This window comes from Psittacula echo (assembly GCF_963264785.1).
Source record: "Psittacula echo genome assembly, chromosome: 17".
NCBI classification, from domain to species: Eukaryota; Metazoa; Chordata; class Aves; order Psittaciformes; family Psittacidae; genus Psittacula; species Psittacula echo.
Window position 1 is genome coordinate 6,631,333 of NC_137753.1, and position 23,137 is coordinate 6,654,469.

The 23,137-nt window shown below is 42.6% G+C and overlaps 1 protein-coding gene across 1 annotated transcript; it reads right to left on the reverse strand.

Moving 5' to 3' along the window:
• Positions 1-328: 328 nt before the first annotated feature.
• LOC308228151 (tumor necrosis factor receptor superfamily member 8-like) lies at positions 329-21,787 on the reverse strand (the record flags this gene model as incomplete). The annotated part of the gene is made up of 11 exons (XM_080631285.1): positions 329-573; positions 2,070-2,277; positions 4,035-4,060; positions 5,215-5,262; positions 5,799-5,909; positions 6,050-6,330; positions 6,556-6,649; positions 6,751-6,906; positions 7,326-7,451; positions 12,806-12,896; positions 21,716-21,787. The coding sequence occupies 11 exons, from the start codon at positions 21,785-21,787 to the stop codon at positions 329-331; spliced, it is 1,458 nt and encodes a 485-aa protein (XP_080487411.1).
• Between the last annotated feature and the right edge of the window lie 1,350 nt (positions 21,788-23,137).

Genomic DNA, 23,137 nt, shown 5'->3' on the forward strand with positions numbered 1-23,137 from the left:
CAATCCATTCCTTCATGCAGAGAAAACAAGCTGTGAAACTTGAGTTGGCATCCAGATGTCTTCTGAATTTTGTAGCTTTGAGCCATATTTGTTTCCAGGGTGATACTGGGAGAGAGGGAAAGAGAAATACTTGATGTCAGCTATGAAGACCAACAGCTTGGATGATCCTTTAATTTGATGAAGTAGGTTCTAGCACTCCTCATTTGAATGTATTGCAGTGAGTTATATGGGTTTTCAGATAATCTAAGGCACTATGTGTTTACCTCCCTTCTAGATTCAGGCTTAGTGTCGCACTGTAACTTCACACATCTTCTCAGTGGGTTATCTATTACTTTTCAGTGGCAGTGGTGGGGTGATGAAATTCCTTTCCCTCCTCTTCCACAGGAACCGTGACATCATTCCACGGAAAAGAGACTGTTTCCTGCTCTGGATAGTGCATTGCTAGTTCCTCTTCCATATTTTCCTGGTCATCAACATTACTTTCACATTCTCTAGCAGTACAGTTCTTGCCACTAGGCACTTCTGAAATGGACCCCACAATAACAGTGTCAGCTTTCATGATGTATATTTTTTCTGAGGAAGGAAAAAAATAGTGCTGAGCGTAGTTAACAATCACTACTGACCCTAGAGATGGTTCCATTTCATGCAAACTTATATTTGGTTCTCAGATTTTCTTTTTCCCCCCATTCTTTTTTAATCAGAAGCCTGCAAAGCAAGCCCATCACTGTGAAAACACATAATTCACTAATGCACTGAAGTTTCTGGGATTTGCACATTGTAAGTTGTCTACTTTGTTGTTAATTTAGAAGGTGCTTTTAAGTTTGAAATTGAACCACTGAATATACTAAGTGAAGGCCTGCACATTTTATACTACACTGTCTGGTTTTGGAGCTCTGGCAATGGGACTCTGGGCATTTTAGATCCAGTAGGCCTAGCTCCTGTGTGATGAAGCCACTGTGCTATGGCAAGGACTACAGGAGAAAAACAGATTAGAAAAAGCTGTAAGATATTCATGAGAGAAGAAGCAATTAATTGGGATCTGAGGAAGATAGATATGGAGAATCCAAGATTTATGCTCCTGCTGTTTTGAGAAGCAACAATACCTGCATTAAAAGCAGCTTTTAGGCAAGGGTCAGGACTGTGCAGAAGTTCTGGGTAATTATTGGGGGTCCCAGGACCAGCAAAGAAATTCGTTTCTTTCCAGTGGAGAATGAACTAAAAAATTTTCTGGGATAGACTTGAGCCTTGTGTACAACTTGTTGGCCCTTTACAAAAAGTAAATAAGGCCTTTGCTATGGCTTGTACCACTACATTTTACTCAGAAGGATGCTGCAAATCAGACACTGTGGCTATATATTGTGTTAATATATATGCGTATATATATGTGGTTAATATTTCTGGGTATAGTAAGTCAAATCATCACATTCATGCCAGGTTGACCACTCTCAGAAAAATCAGAAAGTGCATTTAGTAAGGAAAAGTCAGCTCTGGCAATATCCAAAAAAAACCTTTAAATAACGTCAAAATTGGTTGTGGAAACGTTGCCAGAATGCCTTATGTAGACTGTGTCTTAGGTAATAATTCTTCCCCGTGACTAAGCCTTCTTGCCTGACTTTATCTACTACTGTGTGCCATGGTCAAAGACTTTACAGGAACGTATGTGAGACACATCTCAAGCTGTTACTGTGAAACCAGGAGAAGAAAATGATATCTTGAGACATGTGAAGTACAGCTGTCACTAAGTATTACAGCATGATTTTCCAGCTGACATATTTTGGATTTCAAATTTCTTCTGCAAATTTACATCTTCTGGAATGAAAAAGAGGAAGAAGAGCATTTTTCTGGTGGGTTCATAAGTGACTAATGCACAGTAAAATGCAAAAATAAGAAAATATTCAAAATGAATATATGTGCCAGAATTTGTGTGTCAAAGGTTCTGGAGATTCAGCCCCAATCTATATTAGAAGCTTGGGAAACTTTGCAGTTTACTAATAATCTCAGAATGACATGATGTGCCCATGGTTGAAAAACTGAAAAGGCAAGAGGAGAAAAATAAAAGCAAAACCCACCAATTCGATTATTTGTGTGGTCTCTCACTCGAGAATCAGCGGGGCAATCTGGGGCATTTCCATTACTCGGTGTCACATCAGTCAAACTCAGAGGAAGACTATGTGCATTTTCTGTCCTGAAGACCAAGTTATTGTTGGTTTCCAAAGGGAGAGTTCTGTCAATTAATTCCTTCTCTTCTGGACCACTGTCAGTAGTCAGTATGATCTGCTGATACAAAGAAGAGAGTAGAAGTGAGGTGAATGTAAAAACAACACTGGGAAGATTGCAGTAGGTCTACAGAATCCTTCTGTGGCAGTTAGAATAACCTGATGTACTTCTTAGCACCACTGTCACAGGGAATAAAAATTGATTTAGGAACTTGAGTTCCTGCATCACTTAAAGCCATATTTAAAAATAGCGTTTCCAAACTAAATTGATGACATTTGCAAGAATGTACCTCATTTACACTGAAATCCAGTTTCCTGGCCCTGCTTGGATGCTTTGGTAAATTCCACTACCTTGTCTGCAATTTAGACACCCATGAACCTTTGCAAATCCACTTATTTGCTACTTTGACTTTTTGCCATGAGTCTTCCACTGTATGCGTTGCTGCAGTCTGCTATCCTCTAATGTAGTAGCAGCTTCATTCTGGGGGGCTGAAGCTCAGCAGCACTTTTCAGCAAAGAGTACATAGCATCAGTATGTTAGATGCTGGAGGTAAGAATTTTAAGGGGTTTTGCTATTTAGTTGTGAGGTAAGCATCAGAGGACAAACCTGTACAGATGTGTAATCATATGGTGAGAGAGCCAAAACTGAAAATATATGGAATATAAATGAAAATATAGAACTTAAATTTTGTGGAGCTCTACCACACTCCTACAGGAGAACAAAACAAGCCAGAGGTTGAACTGGTTGAACTTAAAAATGGAATTGCCTTAGCAGGACCTCAGGTGGGAGAAACAAGCTCAGACTAGGTGAAGAATTAATTACAAACAGTCCTTTAAATAGGAGCCAGAATCTGAGAGAGGCTGAAGGTCCCACCTGACAAACTTCTGGTGGCTCCTAGCTCTGTTTCTGTTTCCACAAGGAAGATTTTTAGATGTGCAATTTAAAACTCTTGCTCATGTCTGACTCACTATGAAAGCAAGAGTGGAAGCTCCCCACAATTCAGGAATTAGCAATGACACGGTGAAATTAATGATATCTGATTGCAACCGGATCTATTAGAATAAGTAATGATTTTTATGTGTGCAGATGCACAACATTTAAAAGCAGACTGATATAAAACCAAAAAAATGAACAGTCTGAAAAGTGTTTTAGCAGGTAGGGACAGTCAGAGACAGCAAGCCTAAAAGCTGAGAAGACTCAGAGGATGAAGGTTGCTGTAATTTCACTGAAAGTGGAGGAATCAGAGCTGTGATGATTTCAGCAGCTGGGGAACTGCTTTCTGTTGTTACCATATTAACTGAGGTTTGTCTTGTTCATCTGCAAATCATATTGTTAAGCCAGAAGCTGGTCCTGATGGAAAGTCTTCCAGACAAACAATAACCACTCTGTGCCCTCATCACAGTCATGCCAAATCCTACAAAGAGGGAAAGTGACGTGGGGGGAGACAAAAGAAGATCAAATCCCACTTGTATGACAGGGGTAAGATAAAATGGGGCTGAGATTATTATCCCAGGAGGTAGAATGATCCTATGATTTTGGATTTGCCCCATAAAATGCAACATGAGTGGTGTTAACACCAAACCAAATACTCCCCTCACAAGCAAGACTTGAGGCATCACGTTATTTAACAACACATTAAACATAGGCCAAGACATGAAAGTAGCAAGCCCTAGCACATCTCATCACTGCATCTAGAGGATCATGCATTGTTGAGGATAGTCCAAACAGAAAGGCCATCCCTTTTTAACTGGACATTTAAAAATATCATTTACATTGGAATGGAAAGGGATCTGGTTTGGAATATTGTTCACACTTACTGTACATTTGTTCACTAGATCATGACCTGCAATGGAAAGAGGAAAAATTATCAGGAGAAAATTCACAGCTCTCACAAGAATGTGAGTAGTTGCTCTGACAGGTCACCGAGCCTTGTCCTAAACCACTCTGCTGCCCAACCCACCTGCATTAGGCTCTCATTACCACTCAGGGCACACTTACATGGCACTGCTGAGGTGAACCAGCAACATGCTGCTGCCAAGACTCTGAAGTCCTGCTGTCCCCAAAACCCTCTGTGGCCACCCCTGTCGTTCTCCTCACACCACAACTGGTGTTCATCTAATGAAATGATGAACTGATTAAACTTTCTAGGTAAGCAGAAGACAGACTTTTTTTTAATTAAAAAATGTTAATAACTTTTACTGGGTGAGCAAGTTGGATCAGTTCATCATGTGGTCACGATGAATGTTAAGGATTAAGGGGATAATGGGATTTTATGCAAGGACTGAGGAAGGTAACACTGGAAAAGAAGTGAGAAGAAAGGAGTGTACAGCATCCTTCTGTAGCACCATGCAATTAGATGGGCACAGGCTTACTCTTTAATTTCACCCTGACCTGCAGATGCCTTTATTTTCAAGGCATCTGTAATGCTGCACAGCAACAGCTCATATTATGAAAGGAAAGTGAAAAAGCAAAAATTCCATTTTGAGAAAATTAAGCTGCACATAAGAGGTTTTAAATTGTATTCCTGAATAAATGAGTGTATAAAGCTCTGCTGTATGGTAGTTATGAGAATCTACCACAACAGAAGAGAATAGATCAGTCAGTGGAAATGGAAATGCTGAGATAGGAATTAGTTAATTGGGCAAAATGTGTGCGCTACAGGGGAGCAGTAGAGGTTGCTGCGGCCAGCACCCACTCTTTTTGGAACGCATAGGAGTGCTCAGACATTAACGGGGCGTTTTTCCAGTAAGCCTCCCTGTACTGACCCATGGCCCAACTGTTCCGTGGGGAAAAAGCGCCACCTAGTGACCTGTCAAAGCATCAGCTGCCTGCGCGGACACACAGCAGGACTGGCCTTTCGCATGTCAGCAGAGACGTACACTTGACATTAAAAAATGTCATGTGTTAAATAAAAAAATCCATAAAATCAAGTTCCATATTAAAACTATCCACTTATTCTTTAGACATAAGGATTAAAATTCCTGGTCCATCAGTCACTTTGAGATTTGAGCCTGGATTTGCATGAAGGGATGGAATGCAGATGTGCTGGTCAAAAGAAACCATTCATTAGTAAAACTCATCATGGAGTGTACAGGCTCTAACAGCTTTACAACACCCACAGGTCTACAACCAACCTACATCATGCACATCCTCCTCTATAAAAGAGGGAATGTGGTTCTGCAAGCACACCCCATGCGTAAGTTTAGTCAAAGCTACAGAAAATCAGTATCAGTAAAAATCACTCTTCCTCTCATGCCCAAAGTTCGACCTCATCTGCAGAACCAACAAATACTCACAAAACGCTTCAGGTATCATTTAATATTAGAGTCTGTGATGAGAGAAGAAACCCTTGGTTACCCATTCCCACCTGGCTTGTAGTATCTTCCTCCATAAATTCACAGCTGCTTCTATCTTTCTCTCATGTTCTCCAACATGCTCCATCAACAGTTTGCCTAGAAACCTTATCTGGCCCACCTACACTAGGTGGTAGTGAACATTCCCTTACCCAACATTTTGGGATATTTGAATTCCCAGTTGGCATATACTTGGAGATCAGTCAGGAAACAGCTTTAAAAACTCACGCTTTCCTTTGAGGATGAAGATCTGCTGCTTGCAAATTTTCCATTTCCAAAATGACAGCATACCCACAAGTAGCACAATCACAGAGAGAACCACTCCCCAGAGAACTAGTCCTGTAGCACAGAAAAGGCAGGGGATTGCAGGAAAGGCTAAGAGAAGGCAGACAGAGAACTATTAGCAGATCTATGTGTTTGGACATAGATCCATAGATATAATTTCATAAGTTGTAGGGAATTTGCTTTATCTTTGTTACCTTCCATTGTTGTCTCCCACTTGACTGAGGTGGGAAAGGTGCCAGCCCAAGCTTTCTCTTCAGCAGTTGTGCTGGGGTTTTCAGTTGCTGTGGCAGTTAAAAGGATACCAGTGATGGTCACCAGGCTCTCTTCAAACCTTCTTAGGTCAGAGTTATTTGTTTCATTGTTGAACCTCATGGACAATGTGTTTGGGGTAAGGTAGCTGGGCGATTGGTCCAGGCAAACCTGGTCATGTGTTGCATTTCCTTTGCGTAACATGACTTTGTTTAACTTGGCACAGCTGGGAATGAAAGAGAACGGTGTATCAGCGCTAGAGGAAACTGACATGTCTTCCATGTGACAAACGCATGTGACAGGTATAAAGAAGCCTTCTAAGCGCTGCACATAGGCCGAAAGTTATACTATTGCCTCTAAGATAAATGGGTTGGCTTTGCAGCAGAAGCAATGAGTGTCCCTTTTTGTCCTTATGAACTTAGTTAGTCATGCTAAAGAGCTATGGACTTACTTTGTGTGCGGCTTGCAGATGTCGGTGCTGGAATTTTGGTCAGAGAAGGTCCCAGAAGGGCACTCTTCACAAGTAACATCATTTGTTGAGGTGCCTGAATAAAAGTAACGACTGAAGACTGACCCACCAAAATACATCAAGTCCAGGCCTATGGCCAAGCTCAGGAAAGGTAAGCTGGACCACGGGAATTCCTACCTCTGACTTTGACTCCAAAACCAGGCTTGCAAAAAGTGTGCTGCTGGCATCTTATGCAGGTGTTCAGAACAGGGGTCTGGCAGAACAGGCCTGGTCGGCACTCACACACACGGCTAGAATTGAAGGAGCAGGGCTCTTTCTCCACAAGGTCAGACTCTGTGGGGAAGAACCAGATGTGGTAACAAAGGATCAAGCTGCAAAGAAAATGTAAAGCAGGGGCCAAAGCCAAAGCCAGCATCAGTTCAAAGGCTCAGGAAGCAGAACAGGCTGCTGGCACTCTTCACAATGACAATTCAAGTCATGAACTGGAAAAGTCTGTAGATAATGGCTTGTAATATAAGACAGAAACCAGAAATCAGGCTTGGATAGCATTGGATGAGAGAATTTTTAAGTAGACCCAGGTCACACAGGAAGCAACCCTGATTATGTGCCAGGTAGCATTCTGCTGTCTAAACCAGTAATCAAGGATGGATAATTTTGCTGCTGGAAATTCAGAATGAATAAAATATAAATAAAGTGAAAATAAAATATATATAGAAAATATAACTGTGAGGTATGTGTGAGGGAAAGCAAACCTTTTGTGCATGATACACAAGCATCACATCTTGGCTTTGGAAATGCTTCATTCACATACTGTTCAGGTCCACACCTTATGCAGTCTTCACCTGGGTCCCTAGGACATGCTTTCTTCTTAACGTAGCCTGGAGAAAGAAAATAAAATCAAAATACACAGGATACCAGTTCAGAATACCAGCAGACAATCATCCTGCAGTGTTCTTGTATACTCATTCACTTGTTAGACACAGTCTTCTCTTTGTATGCGTCTTTTGGTTTCTCTAGGAGGGTTTTGCCTTTCCCATTCAAGTGTGAAGGGATCACAGCTGTCCTGTTACAGCAACACTGTGCATGGTGTTATCACAGTCAGTATGGATTGCTGTAGGAAGGACACATGGCAAGGCTGTGGTGAGGGCAATATTGACCTGCCATTACTAAGTTCACACATAATTGTTTTCCATGTTTTCCTCTTGACTAGAGCAACCCAGTCCTGATATTTGCTACCTAAAGCATCACTTTCCCTTCAAAAGTTGCCAGAATCACCTAGGTGCATGTGGATTCAAGCAAGGATAACCCCACCTCCCATGTTGAGAATGGGAGGTTACAAGATGGTGCTCCCTGAGCCATGTCCTGTATCTCCCTAGCAGGTTTGCAGTAGGTTGCTTTCTAAGCAGTCCTTCTAGTTTTACAGTTGCCTTGGCAGTTGTGGGATGGTTTAATTTTCCAACTGTTTTCCTTAAACAAATCAAATTACATGTATGTCTTTCTGATGCTAGTGTATCTCTGCTGATCATATCCAGCTCCTCTGGACACACTGCTCACTGAAAGCACAGTGCCCAGGATCTCACAGACCTTCTGTGTACATGCAGCACACAGGAGGTTGGGCAGCTGGCTGAATTAGATGACCTCTGGAAGTCTTTGCCAAACTTCAGCTATTCTATGACTCTGTGCTTATATTGGGTAATCATTTTCTGGTGAAGAGCTTTGAAAAGCATCCATCTGGCAAGCTAGGTACAATAACCAGCTAGGAGTATGGGAAAGGCTGGGACAGAAGCATTCTCGATGTTTCAGCTCCTGAAGCAACAGATAAGGTATTCTACCACTGGCCATAGTACCATAGAAATTAGAAGGCATAGTGGTAAGCTGTGACCTTGTGGCCTTGCCAGGAGGTAGAAACAACGGAGGGTAAGAAAGAGCAGCAGTTGCAAAGCAAACGGAAAAGCTAAAGTAAGAACATAAAGATAGGAAGAGTTGAATGTTTCACAGGTGGGAAACAGGAGAGAAATGAACCACAGTTTTAGCATCCAGCCTGCATCACCCAGTCACAGAGTTAACCACAGGAAGGGGGAACCTAGCAAGGCAATAACTCACTTGCTATGCATTTTGGCAAGCATGATATCATAGTGCAGGTAAAAACAGCTGTGCTATATTTGGCCCACTAAATGCCACCAGACAAGCCTGAACCGCATCACTCCTACCTCCTCAAAACTACTTGTCTGAGACTGTTGTTTTCAAGGTGACGGCTGATTGCCAAATCTCAGCACTCAAGCTGCACACATGTACCTGCACGTGTCATTTCCCTCTTCCTTCCCCAGCGACCCAAACCCTTTAACTTCAGTTATTTGAGATTTCCTGTACACATGGGTCCCTCCCTTGGGGGATGTGTGCCCCAGGTGCAGTAGCTTTGAAGGTTGCCTAACAGTGTCTCCTGGTTCAGATCTCCACTGGCTGTGTTCACAGCTCAACAACCAGGTAAAAGTCACCAGCTACAATCACCTGTACAAAAAAATGTCCTGAAAGTAAGTAGATGAAATAAGTATTTGAAGTGTTTTTCTTTTATGAGTATACGCATTCATTTACTCCTGAGGATTTGCTGTTAACAGTGGGTGGGAAATTATCTTGAGTGTTGACTGCAGCACTATCTAATGGAGCTGGATATCTGATTTAGAGCCTAAACCAAAAACAAACAAACAAACAAAACAAACCCACCAAAAAACCCAACTGAACAAAAAAGGTTAAAAAGTCATAAACAGAAGTGAAGTGAAATAACAATTTCTGCATAACATGAGCTGTTCCAGCATATAAAAAAAAGGAAAGCTAAGGCCCAGCTAGAATTAAACTTGGCTAGGGATGTTAAGGATAACAGGAAGTGATCCTATAGGTACGTAGCGAATAAAAAACAGACTAGGGGCAATGTAGGCCCCCTCTGGAAGATATTGGGAGAACTGGCTACCCTGGGTTTGGAGAAGGCTGAGGTTCTTAATGACTTCTTTGCCTCGGTCTTCACTGGCAAAGCCTCTGACCACACCACCCAAGTCTGGGAAGGCAGATGCAGGGACTGTGAGAATGAAGACCCTAGGCCCACTCTAGGAGAGGATCTGGTTCGAGACCATCTTAAAAACCTGAACGTACACAAGTCCATGGGACCTGATGAAATCCATCCACGGGTCCTGAAGGAGCTGGTGAATGAAGTTGCTAAGCCACTGTCCAACATATTTGAAAGATCATGGCAGTCAGGTGAAGTTCCCAATGACTGGAAAAAGGGAAATGTAACCCCCATTTTCAAAAAGGGGAAAATGGATGACCCGGGGAATTACAGACCAGTCAGTCTCACCTCTGTGCCTGGCAAACTCTTGGAGCAGATTCTCCTGGAAGGCATGCTAAGGCACATGAAAAACAAGGAGGTGGTTGGTGACAGCCAGCATGGCTTCACTAAGGGGAAATCCTGCCTGACCAATTTGGTGGCCTTCTATGATGGGGCTACAGAACTCATGGACAGGGGTAGAGCAGTTGATGTCATCTACCTGGACTTGTGCAAAGCGTTCGACACTGCCCCACACGACATCCTTGTCTCTAAATTGGAGAGACATCAATTTGATGGGTGGACCACTCGGTGGATAAAGAACTGGCTGGATGGCCGCACGCAGAGAGTTGTGGTCAATGGCTCAATGTCCGGCTGGAGACCGGTAACGAGTGGTGTCCCTCAGGGATCGGTGTTGGGACCGGTCTTGTTCAACATCTTTGTCGGTGACATGGACAGTGGGATTGAGTGCACCCTCAGCAAGTTTGCCGATGACACCAAGCTGTGTGGTTCGGTTGACACGCCGGAGGGAAGGAATGCCATCCAGAGGGACCTTGACACGCTTGTGAGGTGGGCTGATGCCGACCTGATGAAGTTTAACCATGCCAAGTGCAAGGTCCTACACCTGGGTCGGAGCAATCCCAGGCACAGCTACAGGTTGGGCAGAGAAGAGATTCAGAGCAGCCCTGCAGAGAAGGACTTGGGGGTGTTGGTCGATGAGAGAATGAACATGAGCCGGCTGCAGTGTGCGCTTGCAGCCCAGAAAGCAACCGTATCCTGGGCTGCATCAAGAGGAGCGTGACCAGCAGGTCCAAGGAGGTGATCCTGCCCCTCTACTCTGCTCTCGTGAGACCTCACTTGGAGCATTGTGTGCAGTTCTGGTGTCCTCAACATAAAAAGGACATGGAACTGTTGGAACAAGTCCAGAGGAGGCCACGAGGATGATCAGGGGCTGGAGCACCTCCCATATGAAGATAGGCTGAGAAAGTTGGGGCTGTTCAGCCTGGAGAAGAGAAGGCTGCGTGGAGACCTCAGAGCAGCCTTCCAGTACCTGAAGGGGGCCTACAAGGATGCTGGGGATGGACTCTTCATCAGGGACTGCAGTGACAGGACAAGGGGTAACGGGTTCAAACTGAAACAGAGGAAGTTTAGATTGGATCTAAGGAAGAAATTCTTTACTGTGATGGTGGTGAGGCACTGGAATGGGTTGCTCAGGGAAGCTGTGAATGCTCCATCCTTGGTGGTGTTCAAGGCCAGGCTGGACAAGGCCTTGGGTGCCATGGTTTAGTGTGAGGTGTCCCTGCCCATGGCAGGGGGGTTGGAACTGGATGATCTTAAGGTCCTTTCCAACCCTAACTATTCTATGATTTTATGAAAGTCTTACTCCCCTTGACAGGAGGGAAATACTTTGTTCTGCAATGACAGAAAGAAACTATTCTTCGGGTATCCCAGGTATGAAGTGTCATTTTACCTGCACAAGAATTAAGTACATGAGAAGAGATGTGGCAGCTGTGGAAATTGATTAGGATGATCTTTTGAGGATTGGTTTGCAATTTGTCTTGAAATTAACTTTGAAATAGAGGATGGCTTGCATGTGGGGCAGTGTGTTCAGACTGAAGGCTGTACATCTGTGAGCTGGAAGACCAAGGAAAGTAAAGGCAGGATGCATCTAGAGTTCAAGATGCTCCACTTTGATTAAATGGAATTTTAGAAAAGCTTCTATTTCTTTGCTGTGAGCAGTGGAGTTAGTAGCAGACATGAACAGCGTATTGCTTGAAGGAGTAGTAGAAGATTAAAATGAAATAGGATTCTTATGAGTTTCTGTTTTGAAAGAGGTCCTGGAGGATGGGAAGAGATGTCCAAGACTGGTATAAGGATGTGGTAACAAAATGAGTTGCAAGAATAAGCAGAGGTGAAGTGATTGAGACTGGTGGCTTGCTACAGCCAGACATAAATCAGATTTCTGCTTTTCACAAGACCTCACTATGATGTCTGTCATTATGGGATCTTGTGCAAAATATGGTTTCAAAGGAGAAAAGAGCTTTTCATGGGAGTGGCTCAGAGACAGATTCCCACCTCTTTCCTTCTTTTACAGCACCAGTTTCTCTATCCCTTGGTCTTATCTCCTTTTACAGCTTCTGAATGAATCTAGTGGTGTGGCCAGCAGCACAAGATATCCCAGTGGGAACCCCAATGTAACTGCATGCAAATACTAGCAACTGAGAGCTAGAGCCCTCTTTATCATTAATGCACAAATGAATGTCAAAACTTTCCTCTCAAAAAAGATTTCTATAAGAAGAGATTGATGATAGTGAAGTACCTTGAAATGCCCCACCCACTGAGGGGGTTTCAGGCAGATGCGGGTTGTTTCAGACATTTCCGTAACTCTTGTCTCACTGAGGTGTTTCCTGCTTTTGACCGTGTGTGTCTGAGTCACAGCCAGCTTCTGGCAAAGCTCACTGTGTCTCCTCACAAGGGGCTGTTCCCTTTCTCATGTGAGGCACTTTCTAAAGTGTTTTGACTATGAAGAAAATGACAGATTTTCCGCACCTTGATGTTGGTTTGTTGGGGTTTTTTTTTTGTCTCTGATCAGAAACCTATTTAGCCTAATTTCACTGTGCTATTGCATACCCTGAGGCAAGCTGAAATGAATTCCTGCCTACTTCTCGCTACTTCAGAGTGTCAAGTCAACGGATAAAAACACAAAAAATTCTAGCAAATTATTTTGCTTGCAGTTTGCAGCCTGAGCAGGAGCAAGGCAGTGAAAAGCAAGTTCACATCTGTACCTACACTAGGTAGTGGTTCATAGAACTGCATTTATCTTCAAGGACAAAATGTAACTCAGCAGATACACATGGTTCCTACTATCTCTGTGAGAAAGGTTCCGTGTTAATTTGACTGAATTATAAACATACTGACCTGAGGGACACTGGTAACAGCAGCTTCTTGAAGTTTCATCATAGAACCAATTCTGAAGTGTATCACAGGAATGAGATGGGGTTAATGATGTCTAGAAATTGAGAGAGACAAAAGACACAATTAGAAAACCATTAGTTCTGTATTAGAGCAGATCCCAGTATCTCTCAGGTTATGGTAGTTGCAGGCAGTAAGGAAAAGCCTACAGCTTTCTGAAAGTTCAAGTATCCTGAAAGAAACTAAATTACTGTCGCCCATATGCTTAAACAGAGATTGCAATATTCTGTGTACTTAACAGTAATTCAATATGTAGCTTCACTCAGCGGACTCTTTTGTCTGAAATTCATTTAAATGTAGGAAAGGAATCATAGAATCGTAGAATCCCAGACTGGTTTGGGTTGGAAGGAACCTTAAAGCTCATCCAGCTCCAACCCCTGCCACGGGCAGGGACACCTTCCACTGGAGCAGCTTGCTCCAAGCCCCTGTGTCCAACCTGGCCTTGAACACTGCCAGGGATGGGGCAGCCACAGCTTCTCTGGACACCCTGTGCCAGCGCCTCAGCACCCTCATTTTCTTATGGCAGGGCCACTACATGCTTTGGGAAATTACAGCACTACAAGTTTACTGATAAGAAAATCTGATTTTTTAATTTGGCATGTCCCTTAATAATCCCCTAGAAACGTTATCTGAATTTTCAGTATTTGCTAGAAGGTTTAAACAGCATTTTTTTGGTAAAGACTCAATCAGCAGATTCCGCAGAGATTTTCCCACGATACTGGTAGAGCAGTTAATATTTCAGAAAAACCTGCATTTCAGTTTCTGTAGATGAATTTCCCATTGGCCTTTGAAATAATACCTATTGTCTCCTGCTGCCTTTGCATGCAGTGCAGAATCTCACTACCTCACTAATTTCACAGCTGTGTTCTCCTGTTTAATACACTGTTCTTTTCATAACAGGGCTATAAACCACAGAAGTTATTTAACTTGCCCCAGGTTACATCAGAAATCAAGAACTTTTAGTCAAGGACAAAACTAACATAAGGACAAGAAATAGAAACATACAAACCCCATTAAATTTTATCAAGCTCCAGGTTTGTATTGGGACCAGCATTGTGGCAGGGGGTTGGAACTGGATGAGCTTTAAGGTTCCTTCTAACTCAAATCAGACTGCAATCCTACAATAGAACTGAGAAATCCTGCCTGATATCTCTGCAGTAACCATCAGGTCACAGAGCCTCTCCACAAAGCGCTTTTTCTAGCTTACTCTGTAGAGGAAATAGCAGATCTTTGCTTGCTCAGCCTGACTCAAGTTTATAAATGTGCACTCTGTATTGTTTTGTTTTGTTTTTGTTTTTTTTCTGAAGAGAAAGCCCTGGGCTGTAGGAAAAGGAAGTGGAATCTCCTTGCATCTGTGTGGAGGAGCACTCTGTTTAGCCAGCCACTCTGAGACTAAACTGAGTAACAGGAAATGACACAGTGAGATCAGTCACTAGACAAAGGGTCATTCAGGAGTGAATTCAGTGATGTGAACTGAAGTGAAGTAAGTAGTTTTATAAAGAAAACTTAAGAATCAACAGCATCCTGGCTGTAGCTAAGTCATCCTGGATTAACTTCTCTGTAAGAACTATGGGAAATCACCACAAACCCCTGATCTTCTCTTCTTGGTTCTCCTGGGCAACCAACTGGCTATGAATGATGTTGAATTTTAAATCGGGGGGGAACAATATTCTTAAATGATTTATGCAGCACATAAACTTACAGCTTATATTTGTCTCTTTTGAGGTTGGAAAGAATAATGTAAAAAATGGGACGGAAGGGCTGCTTTTAAAAAAGTTAACCTTGTCTAAAACACTGACATCAGGAATTTAGGATTAGATTCTCCTCTTAGTTACAGCACTGCAGATTCTGATTATGAATTTGACCTAATGCTAGTGCTTTGACAAACTAGTGCATGAACTGTGCATACATACTACACAAATTAGAAAATACACATCCAAAAAAGTACTCAACCTGTTTTTTTTTTGCTTTCCACAAGAGGGCTGCTATATACTACAGCCAGCTACTTAATACATGACATCCACAGCTTCACAACAAATGTTTCCTTCAAGTATCCAGTTCAAGCACAACCTTGTAGCCACCTTTACTGAGCCAAGCCCAAGGTGCTCTGCTGTAAAAAGAAGTCATTTTAATAAATCATGACATAATTTCTATGGCGGAGGAACCACTTCCTGAAGACCCCACCCCTTCTAATCCATAGCTACCTGCAAAAATGTCTTTAACAGCTGCCATCTGTTCAGTAGAGGTGTTTCATGAGTATGAAACTTCCTATAGAGCCTTTCAGTTACAAATAATGTACATATCAACGCTCAGTGTCAGTTATCATTTCCTTATTCTTGTCATTCCCCCCCCCCCCCAAATCCTAAGTTGTTGGATTCCTAATGTGACCTGCAATAGCAATGCAATGATGCACATTTCTGCTCTTAATCTAAGCAGAAAGGTAGGCTCTTTGTAGAAAGCACACTTGAAGGGAAGGCCCTGAGTATAAACCAAGCTCCCGCACCTCTAGCACTTCAGGCTTAAAGGGTCTATATAAACTACATAAGCAATATCAGGGAAGCTTTGCTTATGCGTGAGAAGGCCAGTGTCACTAAAAGTTATATGGGCTTTGCTTCTTTACTTATGCAAGGCATTTTGTAAGCTAAATTTCAAGTTTTACGCATCTGAAATAAAAAAAATCTTGCACTAGGAACCCAGCAAAACTTCCATGAGTTTTTGGGGGCATGAAACAAATTGGTGCCTTAAGGCAAAGAACGTGACTTGGAGAAACAGCAGAGGTGAAAGGCCACAGTCTCACAATGTTTTAAGTCTTCCATGAGATGATGGTGCCAACTCATTTTCTGCAGAGGTTTGATGAGGTTACTTTTAGGAAAGGGGTGAAGGAAAGTATACACACGGATAATGTAGTTTTAATTTTTCTGTCTCTGTGTAATGAATATCAAGGTAATAACTGAAACAAAAGATAACCAGCCAAAGACATGAAGTGAAAAAGGAACAAAAATGTGCATTATTAGTGGGTAGCAAAAGGCCTGAACTGAGGTAATTCAACCACTCATTGTCTGAATATGTGAATGGAAGGATACAGGCTCTTCAGGAAAGGCAGGCTGGGGAGATGAGGATTGGGGTTGGAAGTGGATGATTTTTAAGGTCCCTTCCAACCCAAAGTATTCGAAGATTCTATTATCTTCTCAGTTTACCACCTGTAACTACTCTTCCCACATGTCGAATACCTCCTCTGATATCTCACCTACAGCTAGGGTGCTCAGGAAGAGATCACTGGAAACAATTCAGCAAGAAACACAGGGAATTCTAGATTTCATGTTTTCAAGTCTTTTTTGTTCCACAGCTGTTGCCTTTCTAACAGTAGAAATCTAGACATCAACCAGCAAATCCATCCAAATTTGGAGGGACTGCAAAAAACTTTATGCATATTTGTCTTGCTCTTCCTGGACAGAATGACAACTTATTGCTGGAGTTACAAAATACTTTAATGCTGATTAACCAATACTGTTAAAAAGTGAAAAATATTTCAGTGGCTTGGCCAAAAAAAAAAAAGAAATCATTAGATTTCCACAGAATTATGGAAGCAACATATGTCCATCACTTCTCAGAAACTAGGGCTGTTGAACCAACATGTCTACTTTCAATAGCAGTTTCTCATACCTGTGTAGTGGTAAGGCTACTACAAACTGCATCTGGAACACAATCTGGATCTCTAATCCTCACCTGGTAATATCAAAATGAGTTGGGTGAACTGTAGTCTGAGTAGTCCAGTACTGAGCTTGGACCTTCAGGCTCAACTCTATAAACCAACAGCAACATGGCAGTGAGGCCATCACAATGCTGAGGGCAGGAAAAGGTCCCTGTAGCTTAATGTTCAAGCTTAATGTTCAAGGTTAGTGGTTCCATTCCCAGCTCTGAATGGGGTCTAATGTCAATCTACAGGGTTTTTCTGTGGTGGTACCACCACAGGAACCAGATAGGCTCTATAAGGGCATACAGGACATGCTGCCCCTCCAGTCCCACTGGGTCCTCAATTTCAGATTTGCTTGTTTTACCAGGTCTTGTCCAAACTGTTGCCTATGGTGCTGTAAATGCTTATCCTGCCAACGTTTGCAGCTCAGTTGCTAAGGGGAGGACAACTGCTACCAGGATAGGTCAGTCTCTTACAGCAGAACTACCCTCATTGCCAACAAAAATCTCAGCCTTTCTAATATATTTCTGGTTGTGATTGCTTTGAAAATAACAAGCATTATGAAATACTGAATGAGACACAGAATGTTTAACTATAATATAGTGAAAGTCTTCTGCCTTGGACCATTATCCCATTTGTTAGTATGAACTTGACTCAAAGAGTCCATTCTTAATACATTCAAGGATAACAATGGAAATTTAACCCTGTCACATAAAAAAAGACAAGAAAAAAACCAAACCATGATTACTTTGCCTCAGGATTGTGCGACTATCACTGATAAAACTAATTTTTCCAGTGCAGAATCAGTTTATTTAGATTAAGGCTCTTTTTTAGGCAGAAGCTGAAGGTTAAGGTTTGACTTAGCTGGTCCTAGTTGCTCATAAATAGCTTTTGAAATTAAAGGAAGGCATAAATCAAAAAAGGTTTCAGCCTTGCATTACAAAACTCCAACACTATCACCTTCTTACAGAAAACCAGCAGCTGTGAATGTTGGGGTTCACCTTCTTGATTCCATGGTGCATGTGTGTAGAGGCCCACAAAAAAGAAAGTGCTAAGAAATTCTCCACTTAGTGTTTGTCATTTCTCCTGGCTTACAGAAATTGTGAGTTAGCCAGTAAGAGAAGATTCACTCCATCATCTTTACCCCTTACTACTCCCTCTTCTTCTTCCTGGAAACACTAAAGAGCGTGGTATCATCCATACTCAGCAACAACTATCACACAGCTTGGCTTCATCAAGGAAATCTTCAATAAACTTTACAGAACAAACTCTCCTCACCTCTGCAAGGAACAGAATAAAAGGCACTAACCTCAAAATCCTGTTTTAACTAACATTCAAAGTCTTCTCTTTCATCTTTTGACTGTCCCTCCTCCTTATCCATTTTTGTCTGAATCTCAAGACACACAGAGAAACAGAAGTTAGGTTCTACCAAGGAAATGTAGAATTCTAGAAGAATTTCACTTTCTAATGCACCATTTCCTTCTCCAAAAGATAATTCATTCTCAATAAAGAAATACCCATTTTATCCCAATGACATATTGTCTGTTAGTGCTGACAGTTCTGTTTTTTAATACGTATTATTAAAAAGCTTTTAAATTCAAAGAAGATCACAGAAGTATTACTGAATGGTGTAAGGAATCCAGCTGTGGTGGACAGTAGGTCTTCATCCTTCCCACTAATTCTGAGGGAACTCTGGATGCGTCTGTACTAAGAATGGATTAGCAAAGTAGAAATATATGTCTGTTACAGCTACGCTAATCCTGTGGCTCTTTGCCATCCTGATGGCATTCCAAAGCAAGGGTCTGATCCCACTTTCGCTCTCTTACCTGTACACACACCCTTCCCCTCTAACTCCTTTATTGTTTAAGACAGAGCAATTATGTTTCCAGGGGATGATTCAGAGTTCTTAAGAGTTCATTTGACTGAAAACTCTGCTTTCTGAATTTGTGAAGTTGTTTTTCAGGGGATTACTGCACTTAAACAACTCAGCCTGTGGCTACACAGTCACTTGCACTAAATTCAATGCAAGAAAGTTGGTAACACTGTGTAGCCAGGAGCAGAGCCTCCTCTTTGTGTGACGGGTCTCTGCTGACAGGCACAGCTGTAATGGGAAACCTCACAGATGTTATTTCTGCATTTGTCTTCTGTAACAGAATTGATTTGATCTGTATTGGGCATGAGGACACAATCCAGAGTTAATGCTGCTTTATGCCAGCTGTACAGGAACAGATAAATATTTAAACTACCAAGAAGGTAAGCTGGTGTGGCAAGCCATCACCAGTGTAGCAGAAACGCCATCACTGCAAAGATAACCTGTCCACAGTTTTTGAACCAATTTGAGCAAGCCATGAGGCTATATCAGACTAAGGCAAGAAGTTCTTAAATTGGATTCAGTGAACTGTTTTTAGGGAGACAGAGACTGAATTTCACCAGTCTTTTCCTGCATGCATTTCAAATAAGGGGGTTTGATTCAGCGGAAGCTGGAATACGTCTTGTGAAAGAAAAGGCCACAATTTGCATCCTGCTTGGACTGCTGTGTAGCAGGCTGACCAGCGATCCCTTGGCTTAGTGCTTTTCCTGACCTATCAGGCCAACTATGTTTTGTCTTTCTTTAAAGCATTGCAGCTCAAGGCCCAAGTAACTAAAGCAAACAGATTTGCAATGGGTTTTGCGGTGCTCAATTTTTGGAATTTGTTTTGCGAAATAGGATTTGGTAACTCTTCTCACTTTCCTTGTATCTACACGTTTGCTATTTCAGTTTAAATACAGGCAATTGTAAAGATGGGACTGAATTCAGCATGCTACTCTGCAATTCAGTCAGGACAAGGTTTGACTCATTTATTTATGGTCTTTTGAGCTCATAGAGAAAAAGCGATGGTGAGGCAGAGTAAGAAAACAGTTTGCTATAAATGAGCTGTAAGTCAGGAAGAAAGAATATTACAATAAAATACCCAAAAACTTCTACCAGCATTGGCTATTCTAGAACTGACTAATACTGTAGCAAAACAGTTGACTACCTTTCAAGCTTCTATCCAAATTCTGACAGTACAAAAAAGCTGATAACCTAAAACTCAAGTAGTCAAGCTTCATCCGCTTGATGGAAAAGACATTATTAGCAAATGAAAGTTGACAAACCCAAACTTGGGGCTCAAATGAGGTGGAATATGATTTCAAAATATGATCAACAAGCTGTGACTTGCTCACATTAAATACTATCACTTGTCCTCAGTAACAGTAAAAGCAAGTGTTGCTGTGATAGAGGCAGTACAGAAAAACAGTGAAAAGCCAGTTGCTTATCCCAGCAAGATCTATGTATTTATTCCAGGTAACTGGTGATTTTGCAGTGAGTCTGAATGTTGGCAGAGAATATCAGAAAACCAAGTCTTTTTCTCTGCCCCTTCCATTTTGTTAACATAACACCAAAAGCAATATAAAACAGCAAAACCACCATTTTTTTTCTATTGTCATATGAAGACAGGCTGAGAAAGTTGGGGCTGTTCAGCCTGGAGAAGAGAAGGCTGCGTGGAGACCTCATAGCAGTCTTCCAGTATCTGAAGGGGGCCTATAAGGATGCTGGGGAGGAACTATTCATCAGGGACTGTAGTGACAGGACAAGGGTGTTGGGTTCAAACTTAAACAGTGGAAGCTCAGGTTAGATATAAGGAAGAAGTTATTTATGGTGACAGTGCTGAGGCACTGGAATGGGTTGCCCAAGGAAGTTGTGAACGCTCCATCCCTGGAAGTGTTCAAGGCCAGGCTGGACAAAGTTTTGCGCGACATGGCTTAGTGTGAGGTGTCCTGCCCATGGCAGGGGGATTGGAACTAGATGATCTTAAGGTCTTTTCCAACCCTAATGATTCTGTAATTCTATGCCTTTCTCCTAAAGCAGTTTGCATTCAGCAGACTGCACAAGCTTATTTGAATGCCCTCTTAAGTATTCCTCCGGTGAGTAAGAATCAGAGATTCCAATCTTACAGTCAGAGATCCTTCTGTTTTTTCAGGAAGAAGATAGAGGCAGGACAGATAACCAGGGCAAAGTACAGGAAACTTGCAATGTGGGAGGGGAATTTACAACTAAACACACAAGGGCAAACTCCTACTCTTACCAAAAGAGCCAGGAGGATATTTTTCAAATGTCTGTGAGGAGGATGCAGGACTTGGTTATTTTCAGAGATCTAATCAGAGTCAGTTGCTTGGAAAAGAATCTCCTGACAATCCAAGTGATGGGCTATATCATTCAGTTACAACGTACAGACAGGTGCCTTGGACTTATATGCCCATGCTTTCACTACAAAGGAAAATGGCCAAGCCCATGGTCCCACACAGTGTGCTATCACTCACCTACTTGATTTTAACTGTGCAAAGGGCCTCTGCATCTGACATTTCTGGGTTTTAATGTGTGTGCATAAGTGTCAGCCAGGGAAATTACCTGGATTTATGCCAGGAGCTGAGGGTTAATCATCACAGGATTGACTAGGCAGGAGGGGGTACATGATGGCAGGGGGGAAGGAAAACCACAAGAGGTGATACGATCTCAGCAGGGAGCTAGCTTGCATCTACAGCGTCAGCTGAGTGCAACTACTGGCTATGCCTATTTTAAGTCAGTTTGATGAAGAAGAAATAGCCCACTCATGAGGAAGTCATTGTCAGAGGGATGTGCAGTTTTAAAAAGGAAGGTATTTTACTGTTGTTTGCCTTTACACCTTTCATTTTACCAGTCCTGACTCACATCAGCAGCATGAGCAGAAGCCCTCTGAATCCAGCTCTGCAGGGAACGTGCCTCTCACAGAGCACCTGGCCCCCCAGGTGAAAATAAAAGCCACTCACTCAAGCAAACAAGAAGAGGCTCCCACCCTTATAAAATCTTTCCTCATTCCCATGTGCCTGGAGGTGCAGTAACACTACCAATGCCACCAAAAGTAAAAGATCATAGCTCATATCCCCTGCTCCTGCCTGCAAAGTTCTGAGAGAGGGCAAACTCTCCTCGTTGCTCACTTTATAGCTTTGTCACCCTGCATTGCATGAAGTCCGTTTCTGTGGATGCCCACTACCCAGCACTCAGCCTATGGGCAGGATACCCCCTGCAGCCCATGGTGACCCCAGACCTCTCCAGGCTCCTGCATCCCAAGGGGATGCAGGATCCTGGTGCCACTCTGCCTTACCTGTGGGGCTGTGTGGATATCCTGGAGAAGCAGCAGGAGCCACAGTCCTAGTGCCAGGCTGCAGTCAGCCATCTGCAGTGGTGTTCAATCTCCTTACCCCCCAGCATCACAGGTTAGACAGCCAGGCTGCTCCTCCTGGAGTCAAGGTCCTCTCAGAGTCCAGCCCAGTCTTGCTTCGTGTCTGTTCATTCAGTGCAGAGAGAGCTATTTCAGGTGATCAAGACAAGCAGGAGACAGGCTTTGAGACTCAAGCAAGCTGAGAAAACAGTTTAGAAGGAAGGGGGGGGGGGGGGAAGGGGAGGGGGAGAGAGCGGGGAGGATGATGGACTGCCCACAAAAGAAAAATAAAACAATAACAAACAAAATCACGTCAATCACTAGTCCCGGAGCTGTCGTGTTTCTGTGGGTCGGTTGCATGCATTAAGGGCTGTCACCCAAGGCACACTGCTGGCTGTGCAGAAACACAGGCTCCTGAGTCACCTAGGCTGCCCTGAGAGAGCACTTCAGCCCCCAAAGCCTTGGCAAGGCATGAGTCCAAACCCTGCCCTGCCCATCTGCCACGCTCTCAAGAGCTGCAGATGCCTCAAGAGAGTTCCCAGTAAGAAACACTCAGTTTTTCTCGGTACAGTCATTAGACTCCTGCTTGAAGGAGTGTGTGAAAACTCACAACCAACCAGGGTGACTCCATGAAGGTTTAGGCTTTACATACTGTGATTTAAACACCAACAAACCATCGATCACCATCTTGAGAATCCTTCTCTTCCCTCCAGTCCCACTTTAAATCAATTCCTGTTGCAGACCATCATTCCCCTTGGACTACTACTTGTCTTTTCACTCACTTCTGTTTGTTCCTCTGGATAACATTTTTTGGCTCTGGTGCTCAGGAAGATTTTAGCTGGGTTAAGGTGACATGAAGCTTTCTTATCTACCCTAAAAGTTTTACCAAAAGTAAAAGTAAGCCACTTCAAAAAGAGACAGACTGTCTTGAAAACCTTGCTGATGTGCTCAGGAAAATGAGAATTTGAATTCTCACACCCATGGTTTGTTTTTGTTGTTTTTCTTTTCTTCTCACTCTTATCAGCAGAAAGAAAAACAAAAGAAAGAGGAAAAGATTGAAAGATGGATAACTGATTATTTTATTGAAGACTCACAGCTACTTCACTGCCATCACAACAGAGTACCAAAGATGAGAGCATTCTACAGGGGATGATGCAAATGTTTTCTTGAACTCATAGCTATAAATCTTTTCTTTTTAACTATCTGCCTCTATTTCTTTCCCCAGAATACCATTTTATATAACCCAGGCACTTCAGATCATTGCATATTGTTTATGTGACACATAAATTTAACCCCCTGCCTTCACTCTGTCAAGTTACTTCTGAGTTTTTAACCATTCTTAGCTATAAAAGCTATTGTGGTAGG